The 23,395-nt window shown below is 56.2% G+C and overlaps 1 protein-coding gene across 2 annotated transcripts; it reads right to left on the reverse strand.

Annotated features, from left to right (window-relative positions):
• Positions 1 to 443: 443 nt before the first annotated feature.
• Positions 444 to 22,785, reverse strand: PLEKHO2 (pleckstrin homology domain containing O2). Of its 2 annotated transcripts, XM_019968681.2 has the most exons (6): positions 22,639 to 22,785; positions 16,604 to 16,753; positions 11,626 to 11,742; positions 7,044 to 7,148; positions 5,440 to 5,538; positions 444 to 3,466 (listed from the first exon to the last, which is right to left on the reverse strand). In XM_019968681.2, the coding sequence occupies exons 1-6, from the start codon at positions 22,648 to 22,650 to the stop codon at positions 2,450 to 2,452; spliced, it is 1,500 nt and encodes a 499-aa protein (XP_019824240.2). In that variant the 5' UTR covers positions 22,651 to 22,785; the 3' UTR covers positions 444 to 2,449. The 2 variants fall into 2 exon arrangements, with proteins under 2 accessions (XP_019824240.2, XP_070653517.1); XM_070797416.1 differs by lacking the exon at positions 7,044 to 7,148.
• Between the last annotated feature and the right edge of the window lie 610 nt (positions 22,786 to 23,395).

The following is a 23,395-nucleotide window of genomic DNA, read 5'->3' on the forward strand; positions in this document are numbered from 1 at the left end:
AGCCATGATAACTAATTCTCCAAAGTCTCCAAAAGAGAACTGTATGTCTATAACAGAAAAAAGGCACTCAAGAGATAAGCCAACAGGTCAACCTGAGTATATAAGTGTTCTTTGTAACTGTACTTACTCTTGCAAGGTTTCTGTGTTTGAAATTGTTTCCAATAAAGTTTTTAAAAACTGAAAAGTACTGTTCCCTCTGATACTTAGCCCTCAGGCTGTAGAAACACGTTGGGTGGAAGGGGTGAGACTCCAAGGCCAGACCAAGTTTAGTGAAGATGGAGCACTGTGAGAAGGTGAGCCCCCCCAGCCTGGCCTGTGAGAAGGGGGCCCTGGAACAGAGTTTGGAGGACTGGTGATGCCCTCATCAACCACCAACTATCCTCTGCTTCCATGAGGCCCTGGAGCTGGTCTCCACATCAACAAACAGGCTTGTGGCAGAGAAGTTCCATAAAAAGGGATTTATTGCCAAACTTCAAGAAAGGCGCTTCATAAGCAGAAGACATGGAATGCCATCCTCCTCCGGGAGGCCAGCCAGGCAGCCCCTGCATATTCCGGACCCTCCTCCCCTCCCCTGGAAGCTGGCGTCCCCCATGGGTCCAGGCTGCCAAGGCACAGGCACCCCATAGGAACCAATGGCATCAAGCCACTGAGGTGACCCCAGAGCTGCTTGCTCAGCCTGGTCACTTATCAGAGCAGGAAACTGCAGCTCTAGTCCCAGGAAGGAGGTGATTTGGTGAATGCCTCACCCAGCCCAGGTGGCTGGTGAGGGAAGGCTGTTCCCCAAAGAAGACTGCAGGGGCTACGTGAAGGTGGGCCCCTGGTGACATTCTTGCTCTCATACTGGAGACATATGGAGAGATGGGTGGACCTTGATCTAATCTGATGTATGAGGAAACCTCATACAGGCTAGGTCTGGGAGCCTAATCTGTTCAAGGAGTGTGGTTCAGGGAGGCCAATGGGGGCTCACGAGTCATGACATTGCTGCTCGCCCACACGCCTGCCCAGTCAGGCCGCAGAGTGGACACGTGCCCCTCCTGATACCTGCCACTACCCTCAAGAGCCAAACAGAAGCAGAGTAAAGAAGGCAGGGACCTGCACCTGCAGGCCTCAGTGGGCATGACTAGTGGCTGGGGGTGGGGCGATGGGCAGGAAGGCCAAAGCACGCAGCTGTGAGCTTCCCTCTCTTTCAGTAAACAAAAGTGCACTTGCAGAAACCCCTGAGCAGGCCTGTCAGAAGCTGCTCCTACTCCCACAGGCCCCAGGGAGTGGCTGTGGCCCTCAGAGCCTCCGCACCTTACAAACCCTGCCCTCAGTCCAGCCGCTGCAGCAGGACAGAGACCGGATGTGCTCTGGAGCCAGAGATGATATTGCAGGGAAAGGGTAGGGACAGAACGGACCAGGAAAGGGACAGGAGATAAAGCTCCTTCCACAAGGAAGTTCAGGAGGAGCAGTCCATGTGGAGCCGGAGCCACGGGAGGAGGGGAAAGGGGAGAGAAAAGTGATTTCAGGCCCAACAGCTGCGGTCAGCATTCAAAGAAATAACTGAGATACTGGACCCCTCTGGGTTGAGAAGGAACCAAGGAGACCCAGATATAAATCCCATCTGGGAAGCACAGACGTTGGGGCAGCTTCACTCCTGAATGTTGATTTATAATGAATTACATACAGGATTTTCTGATGCTGACATCAGGTTCACCTGAACAGGAATGTGCAAGGCTGGACCCAAGCTGGTTCAGGGGCAGGGACGAGACTACGAGACCCTTCGAGTTCCTCCTCCACCCTGGAATCCACCAAGCCCAGCTCACCAGAGGGGAAGGCCTGCAGAATAGGAAACGGGCCCAGGGAAGGGCCACATAGCTAATGGCTTTCTCACACAGATGCCTCCCACCTGCCTTCAGAGGCCCCAGCTGGGATCCAGGTCACGGTCAACTGAAGGCCGAACCTCTGGTCTAGACCCAAGGCCCCAGCCACTTCTGGGAAGAGGTGGGTGGGGCGGGTCAGTTATGGCTTGAAGCTGCCTCTGCCATGAGGCTCTGCCTGGGAACATCTGGCCATGGAGGCTGCAGGGGGGCTCAGCTGTGCTCTATTCAGAAGTCAGGAATGTAAACTATTGAGGGCGGGAAGTAGAGATGATGCCGCCCCCGGAAACCCCGAGCACTGTGCCAAGGCCCTGGGGCTGTTCGGAACAACCACACAAGCACAGACGTCCCGAGTGTGTGCTCCCAGCCCAAGCCTAGAACCGGAGGCCCGGCCAGACAGTAGCCCTGGGCGCTACCTGGCACCTCTGGCCAGGGCAGGGAGGAAAGGATCCCAGGAGTCTCTGCAGGTCCTGGCCAAACCCCGACATGCCTGATGGCCCTTCTACAGCCTGAAGCAGCACATTTCTCGGCAGGGCTGGGCTCTGAGGGACTAAGCCGGCCAGCAGGGAATGTCCCTGGCCCGGCAGGCCCTAGGGTACGCTTCTCCTGTAGAGGGTCACCAGCTCCCTCCTCTTCTCCCGGAGCCCAGGTGCTTCCCGGTTCATCTCTTCCAGATCCCTGATCTCCTGAAGGACCTGGGTGGCCTGTCTCAGCTGCTCCACAGCCTGGCTGAGCAACGTCTCGGCGTTCACGGAGGCGGACTCACCGCCCAGCACCTTGTTCAACAGTTTCTCTGTCTTTTCCGAGGCCACCTTCACCTCCAGCTGAGCCCTATGCAGCTGCTCCCCAGGCTGCCTCCGACGTCGGGGGCCTTCCCCCAGCAGGTCCCCCAGGGAGGAGCAGCGGGGATGGAGCTGAGGTTGCGGGTCCCAGGGGGGCAGGGCGGTGGATGTCGTTGCAGCCTTTGGGGGAGTTCCTGGGGGGCCTGCAGCCTGGGATGACTGGAGGGGCTCAGGACTGTCATCCACACCATTCACTGAGACCTCTGCTGGGCCTGGAGCAGACGCCTCAGAGGCCCCAGGACTCTGAGCTGGCCCAGAAGCCTCCATGCCACTCATGGACGCTTTCAGTTTCTCCGATAAGATCTTGGGTCGGGGGGTAGGGGGCTTCCCACCCTCCCTGGGCCCAGCCTCAGAAGTCTCAGTACCCGGCACCTGGGGCGGTTCTGCACTCTCAGAGTCAGGGGCCTCCTCAGGGCTGGGGTTCTCCCAGCTCACCTTCAGCTTGTCAGGCAGGATCCTGTTGGGGGGCTGCTCAGAGTCACTGTCCTCCACCACTGGAGTCTCCAAGTCTTCTTGGCTTTCAGGGTGGGCCTCAGAGCTTGCTGGGACAGGGGCAGGGGCGCTCTGCCCCACAGGGGTCTCCATTCTGTCGCCAGCACTGCTGGTCTCAGGTGCTGGGGAAGGCTTGGCAGGAGGCATGGGCGGCCGAGGTGTCTCCCGCGGCTGGGCTGCATCAACATCGTTACTAGGGGCTAACACTGGTGGCCCGCTGTCCGGAACATCGAGGTCCAGACGTGAAAGCCCATCAGATGCGGCATTGGCTACCTGCAAAGGCAGGACATGGCATCAACTTGCATGACCGGCCACTGGGTCAGCTGTGCCCACCTACAAGAGTACTCAAGTCCTCTCATCCAGGCTTCCCATGCCCCTGGCCTCCCACGCCGTCCATGCCCTTTGCTCTGGCTTCCAAAGCCACCTGATGAGTAGCTAAAGTGATTCTCTGATGAATCCTCTCATCTCTCTCACCTCCATAAAATTCCTGATTTTGGAATCACAGGCCAGGAAGCCAGAACCAAGGTGTCCTCTCGGGCCTCAGCCTGGCTTCTTCCAGCTTGTGTAACAGGCTGCTCTTTTGAAAGGCAACTGTGCTGGCCTGGGTGGCAGGGAACATGGTTTCCAGCCCTATTTCAGCCCCTCTAGTTGGCTGTAGGCCTTGGGATGGTCCCTTCTCGGCAACCACCCACCCAGCAGGCGACAGGATCAGATCTCACACACGAGTCTCCTGCATCACCCTGCGCTCACTCGCTGTGGAGACTTCTGTCCGGCCTGCCAGCCCTCTGGGCCAGCGCTCTCCAGCCTTCCCCTGCCCAGCTGCTCAGCAGCCAGTGCCCATTCTCCTCATGTCATCACACGTGGCCCCAGACATGGGCAGCCCGAGACCACAGCTGACCGCCAGAGGAGAACAGCTGCACCCAACAGGCAGCTGTCCCCACCTGGCCCCAGGGGCCCACAGGGACACCCAGCAGCCCCAAGGTCATGGGGACAACTCAGAGGGCCTGGAGTGGGACTGGGCAGGAGGCCCCTTACGGTCTTCACTCCCTTTCACACGCAAAGGGTGACCCGGCCTATACGTGTCCTCAGTCACGGGACACGAGTCCCTCCCTAAATTCTTCTCAGAGGGTCCCCCTCTCCAAGGCTGGCCCTCTCCATAGCTCCCAGGCTTCCTCCCTCAGACATGCCTTTCCTCTCTGGCTGCTTCAGTCACTCCCTCTGCAGGATGTTTTCCCTCAGCGGACAGACATGAACAGGCTGTCTCATCTCAAAAGCAAACCATCCAATGACCTAGACCCCCTTCTGTCTCCCTCCTTCCCTGCCACGGTCTCCATCGCACCAGCACCCCCAGCTCTGGGCGCCATGACAGCCCAAAGCCGACTCCTTCTCTGAGAAAATGTGCCAGAATCATCACCATCTGCCTTTTCGCCAGTCCTGCCCCATGACTTGTGGCTGCCAACCTGGCTGATGACCCATGGTCCAGGGCCCTTCTCTCTGGATGCACCCCTCTCAGGCTTCCTCTTTCTTGGCTCCCTGGGCCCCTCATTCCTCAAAGGTAACATTTGCTGAGGTTCTTTCCTGTCCTCCAAGGTCTGAGGAAGGACTCCTCCCTTCCCCCTCCCCTGACCATAACTTCTCCCCAATTCCTTGTGTCCAGGGCCTCCTTGTGTCCTTCCCCCTCCCACGCCCGGGTCTCCTGGCATGTGGGCACTCTGACAACCGTCCATGTCCACTCTGCCTCCCTGAGCCCTGAATTCAGTCACAAGCCCAGGTGGCTCTTGCTGCCCAGTGTCTCTCCACTGGCCCCTCCCTTTACACCCCTCCTGGAGCCTGGAGGCCCTACCTCTGCCTCTATTTCCTGGCCCCTGCCTTTCCTTGCATCAACCCAACCCATACTACCCAGGGCCTCCAACTGACATCTGGAACACACCCTTCCATCCATCCTGCCCCAAAGACCTCCACAATTTCCTCCCCCACCCCGCCTTCCCACACCATCTTCCAGCCAAAGGGACGGAGCACACCTTAAACTCCTCTGCTGGGGCCTCAAACTCACACCATTCCTTACACCCAGGACCTCCCTCACTCCAAGTCTCCCCACTGAAACCCTTCCTGTGCTTCAAGGGTCAGCTCAGCCTGATGCTAAGAGTGCTTAGGAACAAGGTAGCCCCCGAGCCCGCTGCCCCCTAAGCAGCTGGGTCCAGGCTCAACTGACCCCCAACCATTGCAAGCTGGGGGCAAGGCCATACCTCCTTCAGGTGGACTCTCGTAGGGGGCCGGCGCCGCTGGTCCCTACGTACGCGGTCCCGTGTCACATGCTCCAGGACACAGCTCTTATCCACCTTGACCTGGGAACGAGGAAACCGTTGTCAGTCCCCACCCAGCCTTGGGAAGGGGAAGAAATGCCCAGGTGATGATCTGACCCAGAGGTGGGGTCTGCACCTCCTCCTTGCTTGACAGGGTCAAGTGCCCCACACTGTCTCTCTGAGGCCTCTCCCTGCATCCAGGTCTCTGCTTTTCTAACCCTGTCTCTACACAGCCTTTGTCGTCTCTCTGCAACCTAAGGCTCTCCCTCTTCTGCAGCTGCCCTCTGTGCCCCAGTCTTGCTGCCCAAACACAGGCTATCAGCCCTCACTTCTCAGTCCACTGCAAATATATAAGCAGCCCTGTGGCTGTTTTTGTGCCTAGCTGGGGGGAATGCGGAGGAGACAGCCCATGATCCCCTAGTTCCCGGCTTCCAGAAAAGGCCTTCCTTGGCCCCAGTCACTCTCCCAGGACCCCTGAGGATCCTGAAAGAAAGCTCAAGAAAGACCAGCGACTCTACTCCCCCTGGGTCGGGAAGCCTGGAGGGCACCCTCTCTGAGGGTGAGGAATGTGGGCAAGGAGTAGCCAGGAAGCCACAGTGAGAGGCATGTGGGAAATCCAGACTGAATCCCAGTGCAGCTGGTCCCTGTGATGGGGGGTGTTCTAAGACTCTTCTCCCCTGAGGTGAGACTCAGGCCCACCTGGGGGTCTTTGCAGTGGAGCAGCTGGTCCTGCTCCATCAAGGCTGTCAGCTAAGGCCATGCTCCTGTGGCCTCCAACATCCTCTCCCATGAAACGGGGACACTTTACCAAACTAGTGAAGGGCTGAATATGACAGTCACATAAGACGTGACCTGGGAGCCATGGCTGCCAGTAAGGGAACCTCGGTGTTAAGACGGAACTTGCCTGGGAGAATTCGTTCCCCATCAACCTCAGTCTTCTGCAATCCAAGGGGTCACTCTAGGTGGCCCCCAGGTCCATTTTAGCCCAAATATCTATGAATCCATAATGTCAAAGATAAACCCTCCCTAGGAGATCTGGCCCTGTGGGATACCCTTCCTGCCAAGAGTCTGATCACGGCCCTGCTGGCATCACCACTTCGGACAGGAGGCTGGATGGCCACTGCAGACAGGTAAGGAGGGCCTGGCCTAGAGACAGCCAAGCTCGGACTTCACAGCCCAACTGAAGAGTGAGTTGTCAGGCTCTCAGCTCACCCCAGACCTCTCTGCCCTGGGCCCACCTGCTGTTATGGCTGGATCTGGGTTGGAAAGGAAGCATGGTTGCAACCAGTCAAATTCTACCCATGTTTTAATTTAAAAATACATACTTAAATTTCCTTACACCTCAGTTTCCTCATCTGTAATATGGGAACACAGACATTTACTTTGAAGTGTGTTGTGAGGATTAAATGAGGGAACAACAGCAGGTGCCCCAGTGTTTGTAGCAGTGACATAATCAAGGGCTTGTCTGGGGTGGGGGGCAGGGTCCACTCTGAGATCACACGTGGAGGGAAAAGAGCCCCAGAGCAGTCCAGAGGACTGCATCGCACCTCATCGAAAGCCTTGTTCTTGCCTCGATTGATTCCTTCGTTGAGGGCTTTGATCCAGGATTCCTTCTCCTCCCCACTGGGTGCCTGGAATTTGATGTCACTGACCTGCAACAGGCATGGGTGTGAAGGATGGCAGACATTTATAAGGGTTCACACTTGGGGTCTTAGGGAAACTTCCCACCACAGCCCGAAGTCTACATTCCCACAGCTGGTCAGGAGCAAATCAAAATCATCCCCATATCAGGTCTCACACGGGGGCTCCAGAGCAAGGGAGGAAACAGACCCATCAGAGAACAGCCTCTCCATGTATACAGCCGCCAGGGATTTGGATTCAAATCAGCCTTGCCCAGACCTGTTCTCACCCTCTGTGACTCCCCCAGACTGCAGCCTGACCTCTGAGATTTCGCTGGGAAGTAGGAATATAGTCCCAGTCTACGTCTGCCAGACTGAGTACAACGGCACAGGCGACAGGCGTGAGGGGCGGCCATCAGAGAAGGCCCACCAGAACAAGGGCCGCCGACAGCTGCCCAGGGCCCACACCCAGTCCTGGCCAAGTGAAGAGTCCCAGGGTCTCCGTTCTGGCCTTGAACCATGAACTGAAAGAGAGAAAGAGTCTTAGGGGGCCCATTTCAGCCCCCTCATCATACAGATAAGGCTCATCAGAGAGATGGGACTTGGCCAAGGCGGCCGGAAGTAACCCCATGGCTCAGCCTCACATCCCCTCTCACTGAACCCCACGCCACAGGTCCCTTCCCACCTCAGGCAGGAGCTCCAAGCTCCTACATTAGAATCAGAGGCAGCTCAGAGAGGCCCCTCCTGGCCAGCCCCCAAGGTCAGACAGGAAACAGTGGAAGGAGTGAAGCCACTCAGAATGAGGAGCTGCCTTCCGTGGCGGACACAGCAGTAGGGCCCCTGAGCCAGACAGACCAGCACTCACAGCTGGCTGACCCTGCACTTCAGGGAGCTGTGAAGATCAATGATGTAGCAAAGCGTTAAACGTGGAAGTGGGCACAGACAGGGTGCTCAGTCATAGGAACTGTCATCATTTCTCTCCTGCACAAAACAGTCCTAATTTCCTTCTCTGGAAAAAGGGATGCCACTGCCTGCTACAAGCCAATGCTGAGGGAACTGAACACCCTGCTGACTCAGTGGTAAAGAATCCGCCTGCCAGTGCAGGTAATGCGGGTTCGATCCCTGGGTCTGGAGGATCCCCTGGAGGGGGAAATGGCAACTCACTGGGAAATCCCATGGACAGAGAAGCCTGGTTCACTACAGTCCATGGGGTCACACAAGAGATGGGCAAGACTTAGCAACTAAATAATAACAAAGCCAGGGCCTGGCACATACTGGGTACTCAGTAAGTAGTTACTGAATGAACAGCTCATCAATGAATGAGCTGGCCCTTGGTTCCCGTTTTGGGGCCTCTCCCAACTCTCTGACCTCGAGATGCCCTAGTTCTTTGTCGGGCAGGTCACCAGCTGCCCATCCCGGCCCGGGTATTGGATCGTGCCTTCCCTCCTGCCGTTCTCCTGGTTATGTAACACCCGGCCCGCCTGGCCCCCTCAGCATCCTCGTTATATAACTTCCTCCTGGCTGCCTCTGAGTTCTCCTCATACAGGGCCCTGGTCCCACCCACCTCCCCACGCCAGGCACAGCCAAATGCTCATTTGCATGACCAGGGTAAATTCGATCCTGGCAGGAGATCGGCAGCTAAGTCAGAAACCCCAGGGCACCTTGGCAACTGCCTCAGCCCAGCCATCAGGGCTGCTCAGGGCTCAGGAAGGGACAGCACTGCATCTGAGCTCTGAAAGGGCCCGCTCAACCCTTTGATGGGGTTTGCGAGTACGGGGGCCCCAGGCAGCCCAACAGCCCAGCTACTGTCCCTGCTTGCAACCCGAGTCAGTGGGGTGGGGCCCCTGCCTGGTGCAGGACTTAGCATCCCAGACAGCTTGAGAAGCATACACTTGAACTCAGAAAAAGATGCAGCAAGAGTGGGGCAGAGAATGAGCACTGGCCGAGGAGTCAACATCAGAGTTCTAGTCCCACTAACCTGCAATGAGAACTGCAAGGGTCTCTTTACTAATTGGGGCCTCAATGGGACAAAAAATTCAACCACTGCACCCAACCCAAACTGTAACTCTTTTCCATTGGCCAGCCCACCTAAGCAGGCTGGGGGGAGTGTGCCAGCCCAGCGGTTCCCAAAGAGAAGGAATACGAAGTTATACAGGACCTAGCCCCACCCTAAAGAACCCAGTAATCCTGCCTGAATGAGCTAGGCATCAGAATAGAGACAGATAGAAGGGTGATCAGAATAGGGACAGAAGACCAAGAAGTTGCTCCTCTTGCCCCACCCCCACCCCACATCCTGAAGAGCCACAGGCTGTACAGATGGTCCCTCCCCAAGCCTTCCCAAGAAGCCCCAGGGCACAGGCCCCGCCAGGAGTTCACCGCCAGGAGTTCAGAAGCTAACAGGACTGGACACAGAGAAGGCCCACTTGGCTGGGAAAGGGGGGAGGACAAAATGGCAGAGAGGAAAGAAGTGGGAGGGGGAGAGAGGAGGCAGGAAAGAGGAAAGGGCCAAGCTGGCTGAAACCAGTGGGGCAGCAAGGCCCAGCAGAGGCCACCCTGCTTCCTGGCAGCGTCTGCCTGTGACCTCATGGCAGGGGTGTGGGGACGGGGAGGCAGGAGGGAGAGGGGCATGCAAGACACTGGAGTCTTTGTTTATTTGATTAGAGGGGAAAAAAGGCGGCCTCAGGACCAGACAGCCGGGGTCATGTGACCTCCTGGCCAGCCTGTGGCCTCACTGAGGATGGGAACACCCAAGGCGATAGGAGAGGAGGGTGAGAGGGTGCGGGGGAGCTGGGAGCGGGGGAGTGGTGCTCTGTGCAGTCCACCATCTGATCTCTGGAGAGCCCCCACTCTCTGTGTGAGCTCCTGGGGTACCAAGGGTCAGGGTCCCTTGAGCTGAAACAAGGGTGGGCTGTGTTCCCACTACCCAGTAGCCCCCACCAATCACGCCACAGCCCCAACTCCCCAACTCACTGTCCTGTTCCTAGAGTCACCCAGAGCCAACCTGAACTCCTGGCTTCACTGGGGGATGAAAGGGAGGGTGTTGGCAGAAGCAGCTGAGAACACAGCTGCATAAACAGGCCGCTTACTCGGAAGGTGATGTCCCACCCTGAGTGAGGCCTGAACCACCTAGCCCACCATCAGCTGGTTCTCAGAGAAACGAGGCGGTCCACAGAACGGCACTGGCAGAGGACAGAGATGCAAGACCCCTCTGCCTACATCCACAGGCGCTCACCAAGGGACACACAGACGCAGACAACTCCTGGGCCAGGCGAGCACTCTCCTGCACACAGAGGTGCACACACGGGCCTCAGGCACACAGGCCAACCTTCCCACACAGCGCACTCTACACATCTCCCAAACACACACACACAAATACAGCACCACTCAGAGGGAAAGTGCACCTCCAGAACAGGGTAGGGGTTCTAGGGCCTGAAAGACCAAAATATGGCTGCTCTCCCCATCTTCCTCATGGAACCCTAAGCAGCAGAAGTCAAGTGAAACCTGCCCCTGACCTTGGCACAACCCCATCCCTGGGATCAGAGCTTCATGCTTCCTTGCTCCCACCTACCACTGAGTGGGACAGAAGGTTATTGAGTCAAGCCATCATGGTCTCGCCCCGGGGACCATAGAGGACTGGGCTCCTGGCCCTTAAAGCTATGAAAGAATCAGAATGGCCTGGGGCAAGCCCAGACCAGGCCCGCTCCCCAGCACCCAGCTTCTGTGACTCAGCCCCTCTCTGCGAGGCTCCACATGACGAGCAGAAGCTGGGGTGAGGCACGGCCCGGCTGCAGATGGGCGCGAGCTGGCGAGCAGCACTGTGCACACCAGCCTCCTGACATCTGTGAAATTCTGCCACATGGCAACACCCACCCAGACTCCCTGCCAGAGATGAGGGGTGCAAACAGCGAACTCTGTCCATGTACATAGCCTGTCCCAGGGAATGAACCTCTCAGGCAAGAGACTTCCTCCAGTTTTAGCCAAGAAAGGACAACCGCAAAAGGAAGAAGGCTGGAGCTGTGGGTCTGAGCATTGAAGCTAGGATGGAAGGTAGGAGGGGTGGCCCACCCAGGAAGGCCTGGGATGAAGGAAGGGTGTGGTTGCCCGACTCTGGCAGGGTGCCGAGGTCTGGTGGGGTGAAGACCTCATCCCTACCCTTCCTGCCTCAGCCCCTGGCCTCCTGTGTCCAGGCGGTGGGAGAATGCCAAGGGCCCACCTCTCAAAGACTACTTTTCAACTACAGCCCTCAGGGCCTAGAAGGGGAGACGGTAGTGGAGCTCTCGGCAGAGCCCTAAACGCACGTCCTATCAACCAGGGGCTGGGGGGATCCAAGACAAAAACAAACCAAAGGTCCCACCACAGCAGAACCTGGGTCTGAGCCTCCGCCACACTGAACAGAGACCCATCAGGCTTGCATCCTGGGGCCCAGACTGTTTCAAGAACCTTCCAGGGTGACCTTCCCCAGCAGACCCTGGCCTGGAGGGAGGTCAGCCAGCAGCGGGCTCAGCCCTACCTTGTTCCCCGGGGACCGCAGCAGGATAAAGCGATGCTTCCGCTTGAGGAGGGCACGAAGGTCCTGGCACTTCTCATAGCTGCCCAGCTCCACTGTCTCCACACACTTCTGCTCATCCTGGGAGGGAGACAGAGGGAACACAGTAAGCGCCAGATGCCCCTAGACCCTCAAACACCCAGGCCCGCCCCAGAGCCTGATCCCACTCAATGAGGGCATTGCTTGGTCAGAGGGGGCCCTCAGGCTGCCAATCAACCACCAAGAGGTGGCATTCAGACCCGGCAAGTAGACGATGTTCAGTCCACACTGGTTGGAGGGATGTCCTCAAAGCTCTCCATCCATATAAGAAATGGGCTCTCAGCACAAAGGTAGGTAGCAGGATTGATTCAGATATGCCTAAGGCCAAAGGAGGAAATGGGGGAAGCTGGAAGGGCTTAGGCAAGTGTGCCTGGGAGTCCGTGCAGGCCCAGAAGCCAGGCAGAGATCAGTGCAAGAGGTGGCCTGGAAGGAGGAGCAAGTTGAAAGGAAAAAAAGGCTTTCCAGGTAGAGCCACAGAGAGAAGCTGTTTGGGGCTATAAGACCTGACTTCACCACAGTGATCCGGAGTTGACTTCCCCACTGGGCATCTTCCTCTTCTGACCCTTCACCTGGGGTGAGAGGCCACTCTCCGTGGCCAGCACAACAGACAGGGCAAGATCTCCTTCAAGAGCATCCCGAGCCTGTCACCATGAGGATTCATCACTAGTAGGGCTGGTGGCCGGACAGTGACCAGTCTCTTCTTGGCCACCTCTGGACACTGCCCGGGCCACCTTCCCTCACGCCAGCCCTGGCTCTTGAGTGTATTCTCCTCCTGGGCTCCACCCGCCAGGGGCCTCTCCAGCAAGTGGCCTGGGACATGCTCCTCCCTCAGTGGTGATCAGCTGCTTCCTATTCTGGGGAAGACCAGGCTGAGACAGCTTCCTCAGTGTGTCACACTCTCCCCCTGGAGACTCCAGGGAAGTAGTTGCATGCCCTGGGAGACTGGCTGGCAAGTGAAGTCAACTCTTGCTGTTGACACCATGCAGAGCCAGCAAGAGCATCCAACCAGGGACCACTTCAGGGCTCTGCAGTTTTGGGTGGAATATCTGGGAGGGAGGCAGTTGACTCGATTCTTTGCAGAGGAAATACCCCAATTTCCCTCCATGATAATTCTCACCTACGAAGAAACCCTGACACTTAGCAAGCCCTTTTGCTTCCCTGATTTTCCAGAGTCCCTCAAGCACCCTGAAATCCTAGAATCCCAGGATTTGCCTCATTTTATAGAGAAAAAGACCCACTCCAGTGTTCTTGCCTGGAGAATCCCAGGGACGGGGAGCCTGGTGGGCTGCCGTCTATGGGGTCGCACAGAGTCTGACACGACTGAAGTGACTTAGCAGCAGCAGCAGCAGCATAGAAAAAAAGAATGAGACCTGAAGGCAAAGGGAACTGCCCTAGGGCACAGACCCAAATATGGGCTTCCTCAGTGGCTCAGCAGTAAAGAATCCACCTGCAATGCAGGAGACACAGGAAATAGGGGTTTGACCTTGGGTCAGGAAAATCCTCTGGAAGAGGACATGGCACCCACTCCAGTATTCTTGCCAGGAAAATCCCATGGACTGAGGAGCCTGGCAGGTGACAATCCATAGGATCACAAAAGAGTCAGACCTGAGTGAGCAACCTACCACACATAGACCCAAACATAGGAGCAGTGCCAAATGGAAACACACATCCTCTGACTTCCAAGCCAGAGCCCGTTTAGCACGCCACACTCCTTCCAGCCAGAGCCAGAGGCTGGACAGTGGCCCTAGCAGCAGGTTGCTCTGCACTCACTAGTGGTCCTCCAGGTGTGGTACCTGGGCCAGCAGCAGTCGCATCACCTGGGGACTTGTCAGAAATGCTCATCCTCAAGCCCCCACCCTATTGAATCATAATCTTGGGGGAATGTGCCAGCAATCTGAGTTTTAACAAGCCCTCCAGGTGATTCTGATATTTGCAAAAGCTTGCAAAGCTCTGCCCTACACCAGAGATTCTCAACCTTGGTGGTACCTGGTAGCTTTAAAAATCCCCATGCCCAGGCAACATCCCAGACCAATTACATTAGGATCCCTGGAGGACAGAGCCCAGACATTAGTATTTTCCAAAGCAGATGACTGTACAGCTAAGGTTTGTAACCACTGACCTACTCTCTCTTCAGCCCCTCAGGGAAAGGGCAATAGGTAGCCAGGGTGACCTGTCTCTCCCATCTAGATTCAAACAAGTATCTTTTCCCATTCCTGCCTCCATGCACCTCTTTCCAATCCTTAGTCTTCAATCCACTGCAAGTGTCCACACTCAACAAAAGGCTGGTAAAATCCACCTGCTCCAGGAAGCTGCCCTGCTCTCCCACACAAGCCTGAGCCCCAGTGCTCTCTCTCCTCTGACATTCCCCATCTGCAGGCATCTTACTAGGCGCTAGGGACACGCTGTCATGGGGAAGGACGTCCTAACTCCCTGGAGCCACCGCTTTCCACCTCTGTTGCCTGTGTCTCCTTTCTGTTCCCCTGCCAGTGTCCTACAAGGAGCAGCGCTCCAGAGGAAAAGTTTGCTAAACTGAATGCCTGACTCAGAGCAAGACTCCAGGTTTCTTCCCTCCGATCCCAGAGAGAGATCCTCACCTACCTACCCCATGTGCACAGGCCTCCCCACACTGGGAAGATAACTGGGCCAAACACACCCTCCTCTGTCTGGAAACAAAAGGTCAGTCCATCTCCACCACCCAGTTCCCCACCGCTGCCTGACCTGGGTCTCCTCTCAACCTGAATCGCTGAATCATCTGGCCCTTCTGCAGCTCAGAAAAATCGGATAATCCAGCAGGCACTGGGCGGGGACAACACTTTTGGAATGTCAGCCTCACTGACAGCAAAGAAACAGCCAAGAGTCATTCGCACTCGCCTAGTTCCTTACATCAGAAAGGGGAATTGAACATTTCTCAATTCCCTCTCCTGTGCCAAGCTCCCCCACCCCCGAGTACTAAGTTCTTGAAACCGCCTTGAGGTTTTTAATAGTGTTTTTTTTTTTAAGCGTGATTTAGACTTTTAGTGTTTAGGGGATGTGAAATCCTTCCTGCTTCCCAGACGCGCCCAGATGTAGAGAGGTGGCCCAGGACAAGGCTGGCAGCACCTGACGAGCTGACAGCTGGGGGCCTGTCATCAATTCTTATGGTAGCTGGAACTGGAGGAGGCTGTGACAGCCCTCTTTACTTATAAAAATAGCCCCCTGCAGCCACTACAGCATATCCTGATTTGGTGGCAGTGCAGAACGTCTGGGGACTGTCTGCACAATTCACCCCCTTGGCCTTCTCTGGCTGTTTCTCTGACACCCCAGCTCCACAAGCCTGGGGACTCAGCCAGGAAAGGTGAGGTGCATCTCAAAGGCAGCTCCTTTAAATGCCTAGCTCTCTCTTGGCCTGGGACAAGGACGAATTGACCAGGTCAGCCTGAGGCACACCAACAGGCGCTGATGGGGAACAGGCAGGATCCCCATTCCCCTGCCCCCAGCCCAGTTCTTCCCCACATACCCATTCATCAGAGGCACACAGCAATAGCCCTCTTACATCCTCAACCCCAAAACACAAAGAGCATTCCCAAGTAAAGACCACCTTTTCGCCCCAGGTCTTCACCCAGAACTTTATCAACACTGACTCAACACACAACTTCCACATGCTGGGTTGTCTAAATTCCAAGCCTTCCAAAATGAAAAGGGGCACGAGTCTGAAGTGGAAAGATGCGGGGACTGTGAGAGGCACAAGGACAGCAAAAGAGGCAACCGGAAGGTTGATGTTAAAGGAGAAAGAAAAGCTGAAAAGTACAGTCCGGCAGTAGGAACAGCTGGCTCACCAGTGACTGAGTCACTAAGGAAGACTGTTTAGGCCAGCATCTTCTGCTGAAGCAGGCAGACAAGAATATCCAACATATTTTAGAGCAGCGGTCCCCAAACTTTTGGTCACCAGGAAACTATTTTGTGGAAGATCACTTTTCCGTGGAGCAGCGGTAGGAGGATGGTTTTGGGGTGATTCAAGCACGTTTCGTTTACTGTGCACTTTATTTCTAATCTAATGCTGCCGCTGATCCAACAGAGGTACCGGTCCTTGACCTCAACGTTGGGGCACCCCTGTTTTAGAGGACTTCCATAAAAAACAAGTTTTAGAGTTTACTTGCTGGCATAGCTGGATGGAGAGCTCCCTGACTTTGGGTCTAGATTTGACCTTCTTTTACTGAGACACACAGGATCTGGCCACCCTGGGCCTCAGGATCCTCCTCTGTAGCATGTGACATGACAGCTGCTCTTCAGGGACTGTCGTGAGCATCGTCCAAGAAGTTGCTGTGAAGTTGCTCAGTCGTGTCCGACTCTTTGCAACCCCATGGACTGTAGCCCACCACGCTCCTCCGTCCATGGAATTTTCCAGGCAAGAGTACTGGGGTGGGTTGCCATTTCCTTTTCCAGGGGATCTTCCCAACCCAGGGATTGAACTCGGGTCTTCCACATTGCAGGCAGACGCTTTACCATCTGAGCTACCAGGGAAGCCCATAGTCCAAAAGGGGTAGGCAAGATCGCCAAACAAGAATGAGAAATAAGTATTATTTCTACTCTCATTACTGAGTCGAGCAAGCTTCAGTTTTCTGGAAACTTCACGTAAGTGGAACCTAGCCCCGGGACAGCAAGCTGCAGAGTAGGTGGCCAGCTGAGGAGATGCACGCATCCCTACCCACATACACCTCAAAGAGCCCTCATCTGGGAGCCCTACACTTACATCCAGAGGTACTGCCTTTGCACTGCACAGGCCCAGAGAAAACCAGGCACTTGCCCAAGGTTGCACAGCACGTCCAAAGTGAAACAACGGGCCAGGATCCCTTTCTGGCCTGGGCTGCCCTCACTCGGCTCCCCAACGCAGAACACTCAGACTCAGGAGCAGGCCGGTCCTTACCTCATTCTCGTAGACCAGCAACTGGGCCTGGCAGAGGAGCAGGTAGCGGTCCTTCCAGAGCCCTAGGAAGCCCCCGCTGCTCTTCTTGATCCAGCCAGCCTTGTCCGCCGTCTGCGCACTCCGAGGCTTCTGGCCCCCCTCCTTCACACCCTATAACAGAGCATTCGGACACACCATGAGGGCTGCTGCCCGGAGGCCACATGGAGATGTATCCCTCTGCTGGATATCACCTTACGTGAATTTCCCCCCCCAATCCCTGAGGCAGTTACTCTCAATCCAGTATCAGAGATGGAAATAACAGCAGCCACAATAATAACCACAGGCACCGTATATTGAATCACTGTATTATGTTTTACACAAACTGCCTAATTTAACCCATGCAGCTACCCTCCTGGATGGTAGCATCCTCATCCACATATCACTGCAGACTGAAGCTCCGACAGGGGACGTGACTTACCAGAGTCACACCACTGGAAGGACAAAATCAGAATTCACACTGGGCCTCTGACCTCGCATTCCCCTCCACTATTCTGCTCCCCGTGTATTCATTCAACCACGTCAACACACATGGTACTGAGCACCCACAATGTCAAGGATGCTGGAGTAGGCAGGGAAGAATAAAAATAACACATCTCTGCCCTTTCAGAACTGGCAATGCAGGGAAGGAGGAGCTGAACAAATAAACACCAGAGATAAACACACGAACAAGTGTGAAATGCTATGAAGCTATCAGTGAGAGTTAAGTGAAGAGGAGGGAGTAAGACAGGATGGTGGGGGACCTGGGTCAGGTCAGGGTGGCATAGGCCTCTCAGAAAAAAGGATGTCCAAGCAGGATCAGAAGGATGGGAGGAGGCAGGCAGACAGAATGCTAATCTTCCTCCTCACTCCTGCCTTTCCAGAGAGCCCTCTCGGCAGCCCCTGCGTCCGGCCCCAAAGCAGAAGGTTCCACTGCCCTCATCCATGCCCCAGGTCAGGACTTTAGCGCAGCCACCCCACTTGACGAGGGCTGCCTTCAACCAGAGGCAGGTACAGGAGGTAAACTCAAACCCTTCTCGAGGACATAGCAGCCACCCTGGAGCCTTCAGGCCAGTCACTGACATCTCGTGCCTCTTGGTTAGCCACCTAGGTAGCTGGGTGCCAGGTATATGCCTACCAGGTGGGGCCAAATTCACATTTAGTACCCTGCACCCAGTACTGTTTCTTTACACCTAATGGGTGCTTGAGAAAACCTGTGAAATGAAAATAAAAATACACCCAGTTTGCTAACCACTTTGCTTCAATGACTGGTACCCACAGTGCTGAGTGTGAAGGGGAGGGTGGAGGAGAAGGGGCTAAGAGCATGTCAGAATCTACAGGATGCTAGAAGGAAATCAGCACTGACTAATTTTGACTACTTTATAATTTACATAAAGCTTAAAAAGGGGGGCTCCAGTTAAAAGGAGCACATCTCTCCCCAGAGATACCCTGTGGCCACCAATGCTGTTAGAAGGACAAGTCCAGAGAGAAGACCGGTGAGCTGTCAGGAGTGGGGCAGGGCATGGCCTCCCTGAGCTCCATCACAGCAGGGAACCCCCAGTCTGGTCCTTACTGTGGCCCCCTCCCCCACTGCACTGCACACTCCGCTGGTTAGGAGTCTGAGCTTTGAAGCCCAAGCCACACAGACCAGAGGCAAGTCACATGATCTCTCTGAGCCTCAGTTTCTTCATTGGTGACATGCTGATATTTACAAAAGTTGCAAGGACTGTAACTCTGTGAGGCTGGGGATTTTTGTTTTGTTTACTGTTGTATCCCCAGTGGCTAGACAGTGTCTGGTACACAGTAGGTGCTCAATAAATGTTTGTTGCTAAATAAAAAGATACAACATATAAAGCAATGCCTAGGACCCCTAAACTTAGTCAATGGCAGCTGTCACTGTTACTGTTGTCACTGCCTTTCCCTCTGCCTCTCAGGGACCCTGTCCCTGCCTGGTTCAGAATTCAAGACAAGACCTATCTGGGCTCAGCTGCTGGGCCTCAATGCCCCCAGGAGCTCCAGGAATATGAGGTGCCCCCTAAAGATCTCTCTCTAACTTATAGATGGCAAGAGAAATGGAGAAGTGGAATAGTCCCAAATGGTGTTCCCGGATGGAGGATGAGGAAGTGAGAGGCTTGCTGACAGGCTAGTTATGAGCCACCCTTATTAGGAGAAAGGACTTCAGGGCCCTTTGACAAGAAGGGGGGCTCTAGCATCCTACTATGCACCCAAAGCCCCATCCTCATCACTTGTGTTCAGCCCTATGGGCTGTGTGACCCATTGAGGCCTTCTCCACTCAGGGACCCCTGCAAGCTGGCCTAGGCCCAGGGCTGGAGGGGAAGAAGTGGGACAAGGGAAATCCCACCCCCACATTTGACATGTCACACCCCTCCATTAGCAACTACAGCAGCTGGCCACCCCCCCACCCCCACCCTGCCTGCAGACTTAGGCTTCTCTTACACAAGACTGCAGAGCAGCAGCCCAGATCTCCCACCTCTGAGCTCCAAACTTGCCTCCTGTTTCCAGGGGCCCACCCACGACCCCATGGGATCTCACAGCCCCTCTACTTGTGACCTCTCCTGCCTGCCTCACCGACAGCCCGAGATGTGAAAACTTCCTGCCAGCTGGAAGCTCCGGGGGCGAGGCTGGAAGCTTGTGTCCTGATGCATCCTCTTTGCAAGTAGCAGAGCAGCGTCCAGTGACTGCCATGACTGTATGAGCCAGAAGCAAGTCCAGAGCCTTCAGGGATGTGGATATCAGCATGGGGCTGAGACAAGGCACTCGGGGATGGGGGTGACAACTGAGGGACTGGAGGTGGTACAAACCCAAGCCCGTAGGTGGGTCTCCTGGCCAGGAATCAGTCACAGCAGATACCAGCATACAGGCCTGGCTGGAGGTCAGAGTCCCGCTACCCTTCACCCAGTCCCTCTCCTGCCCCTCAGACACTCTCCCACGAGGAGGCTGGCTATCTATGTCCCAGTAAGTTTTAATAAGTGGCCCTTCCCCTTGGTAGGGCTCAGAGGGGAGGTTTTGTCCTGCTCACCCCAGTTTCTTGGCCTCCTCTCTCATTGACCAGCTGACCACTCTTCTTCCTATTTCGCCCTCTCTTCTCCCCCGCATCCTCACTCAAGCCCCTCCCCGTGCCCACCGTGAGCAGCTTCTGAGGCACCCCTGGGCACCAGCCTGGCTCTGCTTTGCCTGAAAGGGGAGGGTCTCTGGGTCATTTGAAAGAAGAAAGGTCAAAGAAAGGTCAAAGAAAGGAAAAGACATCAGGTCAGCCCAGCCCTGTGCACAGAAAGGAACCATGCCAGGGAGAGACAGACCAGCAGAAAAGAACTTGCTGGCACCTCACATCACAGAAAGCGTGGGATAATGACCTTTGCTCTTGAACTGGTCTAAACCCCATGATGCTCTGACCAAACTCTGTTAAGAACCCACCATGTCAGAGCCCTGTGATGGGGCAATCAGAGAGAGGAAGCACAGGCTCTGCGTGGGGAACTTCCAGTCCGATGGGCACAACACAGACCCCGCACAAGGGAAACCCCCAGTCTGGGGGCTGGGTGGGCACCCTCTGCTTGAGAGGATCCCAGTCCGTTGGGAGGGCTCCAGCACCTACCCAGACGGGTACCCAGTCTTGGCTCTCTGGTACGGCAAGGGCTTGGCATTAGTTTGGGAAGCCCTTGCAGAAGGAAGGGTTTTGGCAGGATTGTGAGAAAGGAGACACATATCTTGGCCCAGAGAAGGGCATCAAAGACCCTACATTTTCAACCCCTTCACTACAGGATGAGAAATTGCAGGCCAGAAAGAGTCGAAGATTAGCTCAAGGTCCCAAAACCTGTACTGGGACAGGCCACTGCCCTGCCACTCTCTAGATGGGTAAGGGCAAAGGAGCAGCCTGGTGCCACTGGAGGCCAAGCCAGGGAAAGGCATGGCTGGGAGGAGGGGGCAGAACCCCAGGGCGGAGACAGGAAAGCCTGAGTCCAGTTGCAACAATAACCTCATACTGATCACTGCAGCTTTCAAAGCTTTTGCACATAAACCATCACATTTCTGGACTGCCCACCTCCTTCATTTTACAGATGGGGAAACTATGGCCCTGAGAACACAGATGGACAGACGCCCAGTGGACCCGCACTTCCGCACCAAACCTCAACCTGATGAAACTACCATCCTATTATATGGAGGAGGTAACTGAGGGGCCTTGGCACCAGTGTGCCTGGGGAGGAAGTTCAAAGCTAGGGGTAGAACTAAAGGAGCCATTTGGGAGTGAGGTGAGGAGGCCAGCCTGGGGTCATGGGGCAGAGAAGGTGACTACAATCTGAGCAGTGTTTAAGAGAAAGGAGGATGGGTTCTGAGGCCTGGAGAAAAAAGAGGAAGTGGTGGGGAGAAGAAATGGGAGGAAAAGAGGGATGCCAAAGGAGGGGTAGAGAACAGGGAACCCCTGGTCATGTGGGGAGGTGGTGGGCAAAGCCCATACCCTAGGTATGCAGGGAGCTTTTGGCATCTGGGAGTTAGTAAATGGCAATGTTAGAGACTCAAGACCAGAGGAGTAGAGGGCTGGGTTGACCACCAGACAAGCCATTGGACGAGGAGGCCCCAGGAGAACTTCCCTTAATTGAGGGGGATGCGGTGGCCAGAGCAGCTCGGAGATCGAGTAGTCCTGTCCCACATCCTCTGGGAGAAGAGGAAAGGAAGAAGCCCAGGCCTCATAGCAAGGGTAAGGGAGCCCCACCCCTGTCAGCAAGAAACCACAGCAAATCATAGTGGCCTGACTGTGCCCCCTATTTCCACCCACTCTGAGAGAAGGGGCTACAATCAAGACTGGGGGAGGAGACCAGGCCCAATATTTTATAGAAGAGGAAATGCAGGCTTAGAGGGGAAGTGACTTATCTACCATCCCACAGAAGTGCAGGGCCTGGCCTGAGGGAACTCGGACAGATACCGCAGCTGCTCCTGGACAGTGTTCCCAGGAAGCAGGGAGATGAGCACGGATGGGGACACAGGCAGTCTGGTCCCCAAGCTGGCCAGGGTTGCCCCAAGAGCGAAGGTTTCATTTTTCCTCCCCACCTATCCAGGCAAAGACACAGCCCCTCCCCTCCGTTTGGGAGGGGCAGAAGCTGAGACCCCCTTGGGGGACCAGAAGCAAAATCCTCTAGTCTCAGCAGGCCCCTCCCTAGTTTATTCATTCCACAGTCACACATTAAGTGCTGGCAGTGTGCCTGGAAGAGGGGGCTACTGAGAGAACTGAGTTTGCAAGTAAAGGGTGGGGGTCACAGAGTGCTTGACCACACTCCAGACCATGAAGGTCCTGAGGGGAATGAGGGAGGCTCAAGGGCCACTGCTGGTCCAGCTGACCAGCTCCTCCAGGGAATCAGCCCTCCAGGGATGTGAGGATGGCAGGGGCAGGGATCAGCCCTGATCAGGGCCTGACACCTAATCAGGGAAGAAGCTGGACCCACCAGGGATAAAGGACCTACAGGGATTTAGGGGAGAAAACACAACTTCTCCAGTCCTCCAGCCACCAGACAGGGTCACAGCCTCAAGATTCCTTGAGACAAGGACTCCAGGACCCACAGACCCACAACAAACACATACACACACACACACACACACACACACACACTGTGCCCTTTTAGGATCCGACGTGGTGCACAGGGAGTCAGAGATAACAAGGGCTCGAGCCCAGCGACTCAGGCTACTTTCAGCAAGTCATCAAACTCACCGGAGCCTCAGTCTCTCCATCTGTCCAATGGGAACAACCAGCACCACCATGATCATAGTTGGTGGGAGAAGACAGAAATAATGAAGGAGAATGGGTCTGCGATCCCTTACTCCCGCTCCCGCCTCATCTCATTGGGCCTAGGCTCTGCCTGGGGGATTGGCGTGGACAGGATGGGTGGGGGTGTCCGGAGACCCGCCGCAGGAGAGGGGCTGGCTGGAACAAGGGCCTGAGCCAGGCTCCCCAACCGCCGCAAGAGTCTCAAAGACCCCAGCCCAGGCCCCTCGACTGGCCCGGCCCTCACCTCCTCTTCCATGACGAGTCCCCTGAGGTCCGGCTGCTCGACCGCTCGGCCGCTCACTCCCGGCGCCGCGCGGTCTCCGATACCTCCATCAACCGCCGGCCGGGCGGCGGCTCTGCGCGTTCTGTCCCGCTGGCTGCCGGGGGCCCAAGAAACTTCGGGGGGGCGGGGCCGAGGGCGGGGAGAGGCTTCCGGGGGCCGGGGGCGGGGTCCGGGGAGGGGACTAGAGGGGCCTGAAGGCCCGGGTCTGGGCGGGAAACTGGGACCGGGGCCGGGCCGAGGGAGGAGCCTGGGCGGGGCCCGGCGGGGGCTTGGGACTTGGATGGAGGAACCCGAGCTGGAGGAAGACAGAGGGGACCGAGCGGAGAGCTTTCCCCGACCCGCGGAAGGACAGGGACTGGAAAGGAATAAGGGGTGCGGGGGACCGGCAGGGGGAGGGGGCTTCCGGCCAGAGGCGGAGGCGAGGGGAACGGGCGGGGTCCGAGGGCGGGGCCGGGGTGGGGCAGGACCGAGCGAGCCCCCGAGGTGCTGACTGCTCCCGCCTTTGAGATCTCCTGACCGAGTGGGCTGCGGTTGCCAGACTGGGCTAACCGGCCTGGACGGCCCAGAAATGGGGGCAATCAAGAGATTCCTTCTTTCCTCCCTGACCCTGGGGTAGTGGCAACGACTGGTCCTCCTCCCCGGAATCTCCTGGTAGGGCGGCGCCTGGAGCTCGGATCCCAAGAGAGTCGTATAACGGGAAGACCTGGGGCTGGGACTC

Source organism: Bos indicus, chromosome 10, assembly GCF_029378745.1.
Source record: "Bos indicus isolate NIAB-ARS_2022 breed Sahiwal x Tharparkar chromosome 10, NIAB-ARS_B.indTharparkar_mat_pri_1.0, whole genome shotgun sequence".
Taxonomy (NCBI): Eukaryota; Metazoa; Chordata; class Mammalia; order Artiodactyla; family Bovidae; genus Bos; species Bos indicus.

Excerpts from the sequence above, each read along its gene's own strand:
- PLEKHO2 (XM_019968681.2), bottom strand. Across the intron at positions 7,149-11,625 it reads TGCGGTCCCCGGGGAACAAG|GTCAGTGACATCAAATTCCA; the intron begins GTAGGGCTGAGC and ends TGCCTGTTGCAG. Across the intron at positions 3,467-5,439 it reads CGAGAGTCCACCTGAAGGAG|GTAGCCAATGCCGCATCTGA; the intron begins GTATGGCCTTGC and ends CTGCCTTTGCAG.